At 33.4% G+C, this 10,162-nt stretch overlaps 1 protein-coding gene across 2 annotated transcripts; it reads left to right on the top strand.

Moving 5' to 3' along the window:
- The first annotated feature begins 1,558 nt into the window (after positions 1-1,558).
- Positions 1,559-9,426, top strand: LOC108345437 (cyclin-T1-4). 2 transcript variants are annotated; one of them, XM_017584040.2, is made up of 7 exons: positions 1,559-1,726; positions 4,969-5,212; positions 5,681-5,762; positions 6,943-7,077; positions 7,613-7,788; positions 7,873-8,024; positions 8,289-9,426. In XM_017584040.2, the coding sequence occupies exons 2-7, from the start codon at positions 4,983-4,985 to the stop codon at positions 9,230-9,232; spliced, it is 1,719 nt and encodes a 572-aa protein (XP_017439529.2). In that variant the 5' UTR covers positions 1,559-1,726; positions 4,969-4,982; the 3' UTR covers positions 9,233-9,426. The 2 variants fall into 2 exon arrangements, with proteins under 2 accessions (XP_017439529.2, XP_017439525.2); XM_017584036.2 differs by having other exon boundaries at positions 4,914-5,212.
- Positions 9,427-10,162: the final 736 nt, after the last annotated feature.

The raw sequence follows: 10,162 nt of genomic DNA, 5'->3' as shown, positions 1-10,162 counted from the left end.
ACAATAAACAAGTTCAACAAAACATAACAAGAAACACGTTCAACAAATAAGTTCTTCAAAACGAAAACAAAAACTAACCTTGGTTCATCCGAGTAAAGTGTTGCCACACGTGAGAGAGAAAGCAGAATGCGCCTATGAAGGACAACAACACGAAAATAATCGATCAAAACAAACAAAAATCATACCTAAAGTAGTAAATTAACATGCATTTGTATCAAATGAAAGAAATATTACATGTGATGGTCGTCAAACTTCGTTTGAGAAAAGTTTGAGCAGAGAAGAGCAGATTTTGGACGGAGGGATGACAATTGCCAAGTTTTTTATAGATTAACTATAAGTATATAATTTTGTTTTAATTGGTCTTTATAAAGTCAAATTTGTAGTTATGTTGTGTATAATTATAATGAAAACTTTTACTCTGTGTCTTGTTAAGTGTTCTATTTTATTAAACATGTGGTAACTCCTTTATAATTTAATATTATATTTTTAGAATTTACAATCCACAATAAAATTATAAAAAATATTTATATTTACTTCTAAAATTATGACTTTATTATTTTTGTTTTCCTTAAGAAAATAAACACAAATGTGCATAAGTGTTTTTACTAGTAAAATTATAAAAATGATTATCATTCTTATAATCTCTTTTTAGTAACATTTGTTTTATAGTTTTATATCATTAATAAAGGAGATCTTTTGTTTAATACAATTTTTTTTTTCAATTTTGTTTTTATGTATTTATTTCTTAAAATCCAAATAATTATTCATAATAAAAAATCATTTACATATTAAAACAATTATCTATAAGAAAAGTTAGTTTTAAATTTGTACGTGATCGTTTGTTTTTCTTTATATTAGAAAATATATGTTATATCAAAAGAAATTTAAAGATTAAATAAAAAATAATAAATATTTTTAAATTTATACATAAGTTTTGGATAAATATAAATAAAATAATAAATTAAATTTCTAAAAATACGTCAGTAAAATAAATAGAAATAATAACATAAGTTAACAATATAAAATTATTAAACAATCAAATTTTAGGACACGTTAACACAATAAACATAGATAATAAAATAAATTTTTTATTAATGAATTATTTAAAAATAATTTTTAAATTAAATAATATTTTCATTTTAATAATTAAGCAATAAAATACGTTGCTATAATAAAAAAGAGTATACCCATGCAGTTTCCATTAATTAATGTATAGCTAAATACGTTATTAATGTGATTGTTTATTTTTATCAAAACTAATTAAATAATATTTTAAATAATAATAACCATGTACATTTGTCTAAGTAATTTAACAGAATTATAAAATTGTTATCATGATTATTATGTTTTATTAATTTCAGGAAATTGATTATATTTTATAATTTATATATTGAAACCAGTGACAAAAAATAATTATTAGAACAATTAATGTTTTTCCAAAACATTAATTACATTGTAATTGAATAGTTTAAAAAGTAACTATATTCCAATTAATGTCTTTGATGATTATTGGACAATTTGTGTAAGATAATCCATATTATTATGCTCTGAGGGTGAGAGAGCCAAAAAAACAAACACGAAGGAAAAATAAGTGTGGGGGGAAACAAAGAACCGTCGAGCTTGGGGTTCTTGCAACCTGCGAGTGCGCGAGAGAAAATCGAAGGTGACAAACCTTGCATCCGATTCTGGGAAGACGAGGGTTCTCCACCTGGTCGCTCTACAATCTGTAAGTCGCTGTGATTTTCTTTCTTTCTTTTTCCATTTCCCTTTTCTTGTTTCTCGCGTTTGATCGATCTATCACTTTCCCTATTTTCTTTCCAATTCACTTCATTTTTCGTCATTATTTCCCTCCTAATTTCACTTTTATCAATTGGTTTATTCAAACCCTTTTGGAATGCCATCCAATTTGGTTGTCGCTCATATGTTTCTGTTTTTGCTCGTTTTCAAACTAAACACTTTCTCTCATTTTGTACAAATTAAACGGAGAATTTTAGTTTTCTTGACTTATCTGGGTCATTTTGAATTGGTATTGTACTTGTTTTGTCGGTCTTTTTCGTTATGTTGCAGTTTCTTTGGATTTGAAAAGCATATTAGGGTTCACTCGTGAAAAATGAACAGTAAGGAACGGGAAATTAAAGCTTTCTTGTTGTCCTCTCCTCTTTTGAATGATCTCGCCGTTTTCTATGTGTGAATGTGAGGATACAAGATGGGGTTCTTTTTATCATTTGTTAAATGGAGTCAAAACCATCATGTAACCTAATTGTATTATGTACGTTTGGGCTGTTAGTGCTTCTTGCCCTTAACCTATGCCTGGACTAGGTTTTGGGTTTGCTGGGTAAGTTGCCTTGTGACCAAAACTCCTCCTTTCTGGTTGTGATGGCTAGAGTGAATCGTCGATGTTTACCCGTCCAGAAAAGCTAATGTTAGACTAGACAGAGGGGAGAACTGGAAGGTTTTACGTTAGTGGTTTTTGGGAGTCATATATGAGGTTGCATTTGTATAGTGTTGGACGAGGCTTCTGTGGGGGTATGAGATTATGGCATTGTGGGATGTTTGTTGGCTGAGGTCCTAATAGTGCGCATTATGTGTAGAAGGAGGCCAACCATGCAAACCATCTCATCGTGGCATGGTGAGATTGCATTCTCTAGATTTTGCCATGTGAATGGGTTGCATGGCTTGGCACTAAAAGTAGATCTGGATTATGGAACTGTTTTGCTCCCCCCTTAAACACCTGGTTATGGGCTGCCCCTTGGTTAAAAAGAATTAGGTTTTTGTTGGAAAGCCTTCTTAATTGTAGTTATTCCTAGCTCGCTGTAATTGCAGCCTCTTTTGAGACTGCCCTAAATTGAAATTTTATGTTGGTATTTAGTCTCTCATCAACTAGAGACATGGCTCAAATAGAGCTTATAAAGCTCGGGCAATCCTCCTCTAACAAGTCCATTTTATCGGGATAAGTTCAACTTTAAGTATAACACTTTGATGGAATTAGACAAGGTAGTCAAAATCATGATAAAAAAATGTGAAATTGCACGATTTCAAAATTATGCTCCCCATGTCCAATTTAAAGCCCATGCAAGATTGTGCCAAGGTGGAATTGTTGTCAAAGATTGTCGAAACAATGGAATTACCTTGTGTTTTTTTGTCTGCCATGAATTTCCGCCATAGGAAGCCGTGGCATCCATAATATTTATATGCCAGAGTTTTGGCTGGCTCACGCTGTTATTAACTATTCATAACATTAGCTGAGTTAGGCCTTAAGCCAAATTCTAATAATTTTATTATTTGCTTTAAATGGATAACGGATTTAGGTGCTCTGACCTCATTAAAATGCCACAGGTCAGAAGTACCGAATATCTTTTGCTTTTTTAATATTTTTCCTTGAATATATTTTTTGTCTCTAAACATGCCATTTATCCAAATTAGTTCCTATTTAACTTTCAGTCATTTTTTACTCCTGCTGACTGGAACATAAGCAAATAGAATTTGGTATTTGTAACTGAGAACATATTAAGCATAAAAAAAATCAAAGCATTTGCTATCTGAGAGAGCATACTCTAGTTATTATCACTGCACATGCTTAATGTGCCTGTGTCTTGGCCGTAAGTTAGGATGTTACAGAAAATAATCAATTGGTGTTGTCTGTGACAATTAAAATCTAGGAAGCACTAATACCCCTGTGGAACCTGTCGTACTTTTCAGACACTATACCTGTTAGACAGACTTTGACACTCCTCATCTGTGTCGCTATTAACCTTTGTCCAGCTCAGACACCTTTTTGACACAGTTTGGCCTCCTTTCCAACTCAGTTGAACACAAGTAAAGAGAGTGAGCTGACATCTATTATTGGCTAAATGCTTCTTAGAAACTTATATCGTTAAAGTTAAAAGAAATAAAAGGAAATAAAGTTAAGGCTCATAAAGTTCTTTTGAGGCTTGTTTCCATAGGACATGACTAGTTGTTTTAAGTTATAAGAGATATGTTTCTTAATATTGTATTTGTGAGGGTCACTATTATATGGAAATTGGTCATGTTTGATTTTTGAATTTGATTTATATAAATTTTATTTCTCAATTTATACTTTTGTCATCTCGTTTATATTTGTATATCTAAGTGGTGAGTGTTTCCATGTCACTATTATATGAAAATGGACAACTTGATTTTAGAATGTGATTTATACAAATTTTAATTCTCAATTTTGGATTTTTTTCGTGTTGTATATTTGTATACATAAGATATGAGTGTCCCCATGTTCTATATTTTGGATGTTGGCCGTGTCCCAGTGCTTGCGTCATTTTTGTGGCAGAGTCAGAGCTTCTTCATGTTATAACTGGTCCGTGCTGCTAGCACTCAATTATAAACTGTGATGATGATAACCTGGATCTTGGACCTAAGCCATTGGGACTGAACAGGGGCAAGGGTTAATTGCTGGATCTAAGACCAAAAGGAATTCAGGATCTTGAGGTTTATAACGAAAGGAAGCATAATGAGTAAGAGGAAATTAATTAGCTAGCTGATATGCCATGCTTGTCATGTAGGGGAAAGGCTGGAAGTACATCAGGAGGAGGTTTAGTAATGCTGGGTAGTTCTTTTAGAGGAAGAAAGTTTATAGAGTTCTCTCGACGGAGCTACTGGCTCTAGTTTTATCCTCATGCTTTTGCAAGCTCCTTGTTCATTACTATATTGATAGATAGCTTTCCTTTCAGTTTTGACCATTCAACCTTGGTGACAGGCTGAACATGATGCAAAGAATTTGAGAACATCTGAATACCCAATTTAGATCCTCTTTATTATCCTTTGGTGCCCTACATTTTTCTTCCCTCACAAGATTTACCATGGATTACAATTTATGCATTTCTTTTTATAGTATTCATGATTCCAGTTACATGAAATTCTTTTATTTTTATGTCTTCCAGAATCTTTCTGCTACATGATGTTGAACAAATGATACAGAACTTATTCTGTGCACAGAAAAACTGGTATATATGGCAGGACTTATGCCTGGAGAGTTGCCAAATCATGGACCATCTGATGGCAACTCGGGTAAAAGTTCTAAAGACAAGCAGGAGGAATCGTTAGGTCGCTGGTATATGTCTAGAAAAGAAATAGAGGAACATTCCCCATCAAGAAAAGATGGGATTGACTTGAAGAAAGAGACATATCTGCGCAAGTCATACTGCACATTCTTGCAGGATTTAGGCATGAGACTTAAAGTGTGAGTTTGCTGCTACTGATATTATAAATAATTATTTCTTTCTTGATTCACTTTCTTGCTTTGTGTGTGGGTTCCTCCAATGGATGTATGCTTCATTCTGTTGTTTTACTTTATCTATATTTCCTTTTCACTTCCACAACCTTATTTTCTTTCCAATTTCTTAACAGTGATGTTCTTTTGTGAAACCATTCCTACTGCTGTTGATCTGAACGATATACCCCACCAATGCTAGATAATGAGAGCATTATGAACATATGCTTAATTTTTTCTGCAATTTAGTTTATCCTTTTCTGCTTTACTTGGTTCGTTGATATCTTATAATCATATATTTGGAGTATTTGCAAGATAGACATATTAATTGCATTTTAAATGCAGTTGCTTTTATTTTCACCATGTTGTAAATATTTATATCCTATTTTCAAAATTCTGTTGGAGGTTTGCATATTAATGTAATGTTGGTCTGTGCAGGCCTCAGGTAACTATAGCAACTGCCATAATATTTTGTCATCGATTCTTTCTCCGACAATCTCATGCAAAGAACGACCGAAGGGTGGGTTGTTTCTCTTCCAAATGGATATTATGTAGTAGGAATTTTACTTCTCCAAAGTTTAAGTTGCAACATAACTTAGTTTGCTATGTTTGTGTTCTTGCGATTGTGGATAGCCATCGTAAGTGTCATAGACTAATATATGACCAGTTAGAAGATAGTTTGTGTTGTGCGGAATTATTTTCCTTAATTGGCTGGCAGATAATCTGTAGGTCTTTATTGTCTATAATATTGGTTTCTATTGTTTAAAAGCATATGCTTGACTTTCGATTTTTTTAAGTGAATTAAAGCTAACTAACATGATATGAACACCTAGAAATTGTGGCGTTGCCAAATTTTTCTAGATGAAACTTGTAATTAATAGAGTAGAAGAAGAGCCCAGGCTTTACGAAATTGGAGTTTGTTCATATGTCAGCTGTGTTTTTGGTTATTTCAAAACATTGTGATAACTATTCCTGGACAGGTCCTGCTGTTATGATTTATGTATGTCTAACTATAATATACTACTCAATATTTAAAATGGTTTGGGTGCACATTCAACCTAGAAAATTTTCCAAAGTTCTGGGAAGTTGAAAGTTTACATGGGGGAGCAGAGTAACAGAAAGAATGAAATGATAGAGAGATGGACATAGAAGAATGAGTATTGATACTGAATAGAATTGGTCATAAGTTGAAAGGACTTATATATGGTTTGGAAGATGTCTGTATACCTGAGTGTAGGATTTATTGTTTCTCAATAGGGATTTGTAGTTAAGAATTTATATTGTCATTTTTGCAAAATATTATTATTTTAGGTGGGTTTTTTATTTTTTATGCAATCTGGATTGGACATGCAATCTTTCCATTTTGTAGTTGAAGATGAATGAATATTCTAAATTTGCAACCTTGGAAGTTGACATTTCTGTGAAAATTTGATCATATATCTCAATTTACTATTCCATTTAACTGTCGTATCTTATATTTTATTTTGAATTCCAACTGCTACCTAAACTTTTGTATTTAGTGAACTGTCAAATCCGTAAAACATCTGTGCTTTATTATTTGAGTTCTATAATTATTTGATGTAAGGGAAATGTAGTTATGTTCGAAATTTATATTACGAGAATGGTAGATGTGAAAGCCGTATAGTTTTAAAGATTATTTAATCAACATCTCATAATTCACTTTATGAACTTTTTTGCAGACCATTGCAACGGTTTGCATGTTCCTTGCTGGGAAGGTTGAAGAGACTCCTCGGCCACTGAAGGACGTTATTCTTGTTTCTTATGAGATCATTCATAAGAAGGATCCTGCAGCTGCACAGAGGATTAAACAGAAGGTGTTTTATTACTGATGGTGTTTTGATCAGTTCACTCCTATACGTCAACATTTTGACTTAGGATTTAGTTGAAATCTATCACAGTCTGTCATCTTTCACCACTTGTCTAAGGGACTAGGTTTTTTCCTATTTGCTTCAAGACTGTGTCTCCCTCCAACTTTGTCAGTTTATAGCCAAAAACACCATCTGTCTAGGTTATAATATCAAACATGGTCGATGTGTCCTGAATATTGAAATCCCCTAACTTGTTTATCTGCCTTGTAAATTATTTATAGTATCCAAGTTTATTTTTTGAAGTTGTGTGCTTAATAATTAGTAAGAACTGGTTGCCTGGAAATTTTCTAAATTTTATCATTAAGGAAATGATCTTTCCCCTTTTTTTGTTGATCTGTTTCCATCTCCAACTGCTGTATATTGGTAAAGTATCTACATGGTCCCTTTTCGACTTCTTTTCTTACATCTCTTTTATTATGGTTCTTTTTCCTTTACCCTTGATATCTTTATATTTGTTCAATGGAAATCTTAAACGATGCAGGAAGTGTATGAACAACAAAAAGAATTAATTTTACTTGGTGAGAGGGTTGTGCTTGCCACTTTAGCTTTTGATCTGAATGTTCAACATCCTTATAAACCTCTTGTGGAGGCCATAAAGAAGTTCAATGTTGCAAAGAATGCCCTTGCTCAAGTGGCGTGGAACTTTGTTAATGATGGGTATGATTAAGTTGCCATTTGTTTGATTTTAACCTTGTTAAATTTATTTAAGTATATTGTTCACACACTGGAAGTGGCTTTCAGGCTGAGGACATCGCTCTGCCTGCAATTTAAGCCACATCATATTGCGGCAGGTGCCATTTTCCTTGCTGCCAAGTTCTTGAAAGTGAAGCTTCCATCAGATGGTGAGAAGGTTTGGTGGCAAGAGTTTGATGTCACCCCACGTCAATTAGAGGGTTGGTGTTATCCCCTCAATTCATTTGCATGCAACAAAATTGATCTGATTGGATGGCCTTTGTATTCCCTTGGTTTTAATGCATTATATGATTTCTGCCATTATCAGTTATCTGGATGGTTTTGTCCCTGTTTACTAATCAAATTTGGAATTTTCACTAGGGAACCCAGTTTAATGCTATGAGTAGTTTAACAATGGGCTGTCCTTTTGTGTGTCTATGCTTCTGTATATTCTTCTCAATCCTTGTTGCTATTTTCTCTTGCAGAAGTTAGCAATCAAATGCTGGAACTCTATGAGCAGAACAGAATTCCACCAGCACAGGGAAGTGAAGTAGAAGGAAGTGCTGGAGGAACAAGATCTGCTACAAAGGCTCCTGCGCTAAATGAGGACCAGGCGTCAAAGCAAATATCATCTCAAGCTCCCCAGCACTCATCTGTGGAAAGAACTGTGGTACCGCAAAGAGGAACTGAGAACCAAAGCAATGATGGAAGTGCAGAAATGGGCAGTGATATTACTGATCACAAGATGGACTTGGATAATAGGGAGTCTCAGAATTCGGAACAGTTGACTCAGAAAGAGAACAAGAGAGAAATGTCAAATAGATCTAAATCTGGCTCTGAACGAATAGTCGCAGGAGACCAAGAGAGAATGGTTGGGACTAAGGAGGGTGCAGAAGTTGGAAGGAGAGATGAATCAGCATTATACAATACTGGCAGCAATGGTGGTAGAAATATGGAGCGTCGCGAAGGCCCTATAAGTCATTCACCGAAAGAAGCAATCAAGATGATTGACAAAGATAAAGTAAAGGCTGCGATGGAGAAGAGGAGAAAGGAACGAGGGGAAATGACAGTAAAGAAAGATGTGATGGATGAGGATGATCTGATTGAGAGGGAACTAGAAGATGGAGTTGAATTGGCAGTTGAGGATGAGAAAAATAAGCGAGAGAGAAGACAGAACTGGTCAAAGCATGATGGTGAAGATCATCATGGGAAGAATCATGAGGAAAATAGAGATGGAAGACACACGAGCATGAAGGGGCAGTTTCAGAAAGACATGGATGAAGAGAATGCAGAGGAAGGGGAGATGATTGATGATGCTTCATCATCGTTGAACAATCGAAAGAGAAAAATGGGAAGCCCTCCTCCAGGGAAGCAACCAGAGATGAAAAAGCGGCCAGATTCCAGTTATCACAATGATCCTGCTGAATAAAGGAAATGGGATGGGGATGGTTGGTTTTGTAAGACAGGGAAAACACAAGGAATGAGGTGAATATTCTGCTGTCCTTTATTTGCCTATTGTGATTTGGCTAATTGGTTGCTAAAGAATTATTCATTCTGAACGCTCTTGTTTGCCTTATACATTTATTATTTAAGGAACGGGATGCCTCAATTTTGGTAGTGCCATTAAAGGCTTATTATTATTATTATTATTATTTTTTGCGGGGGAGGGCAGGGGGTTGTATGAGAACCTTATGCTATTTATTTAATTTAATACATATGAATATATTTACCTGAGTTGCGTTGCTAAATATTTCTGCAATCATCTCAAAAGACAATTTTATCACCAAAAGAACTTAAAAAAACTCTACAAAAAAAATGGAGATGGTGTCATTGACCTTGATTTTAATAAGGTGTTCGAGATATGCGTAATCTTCTAGGAACCTCACCTGGAATACGGGAGAATAAAATCTATAAACCCTTATTTATTTTATTGGTTTCGATTGACTCTGATTTTATTATGATTTAGATGTGGTTTGTTTCATTCAGATTAATTGGATTCGATTATACATAAATATAAATAAAAAATTTAAGACAAATATATCATAATTATAATTGGTTTACGTCAACTAAACAATTTAGATAAACAATATCTTTTATTCTAATTGATTTACATGAACTAAATAATACTAAAAATTAAAAAAACACTTACAATTATATTATAGACCCTTTATTTTATAAAATATTAAAGTTTAGCTCCTAATTATTGTCTAATTTAATTTTTCTAACTTTTAGTTATTAAATTCTTTTTCACGCATTTAAATAGACTCAACTTAAAATCCAAAAACATGATTTTGAATTTGGAACAAATTTATTTGAGTACACTTAAAGTAATATAAATTTATATTATTATGAATGAAAT

This window comes from Vigna angularis, chromosome 1, assembly GCF_016808095.1.
Source record: "Vigna angularis cultivar LongXiaoDou No.4 chromosome 1, ASM1680809v1, whole genome shotgun sequence".
Taxonomy (NCBI): Eukaryota; Viridiplantae; Streptophyta; class Magnoliopsida; order Fabales; family Fabaceae; genus Vigna; species Vigna angularis.
The sequence above is the reverse complement of the archived record's forward strand: the minus strand, read 5'-3'. Positions and strand labels throughout refer to the sequence as shown.

What these genes read in the sequence shown, in the direction of transcription:
- LOC108345437 (XM_017584040.2), top strand. Translation starts at nt 4,983, where the DNA reads ATGGCAGGACTTATGCCTGGAGAGTTGCCAAATCATGGACCATCTGAT. An exon ending in ATGCAAAGAACGACCGAAGG is followed by an intron (nt 5,763 to 6,942) that starts GTGGGTTGTTTC and finishes ACTTTTTTGCAG; the next exon opens with ACCATTGCAACGGTTTGCAT. An exon ending in CACAGAGGATTAAACAGAAG is followed by an intron (nt 7,078 to 7,612) that starts GTGTTTTATTAC and finishes TAAACGATGCAG; the next exon opens with GAAGTGTATGAACAACAAAA.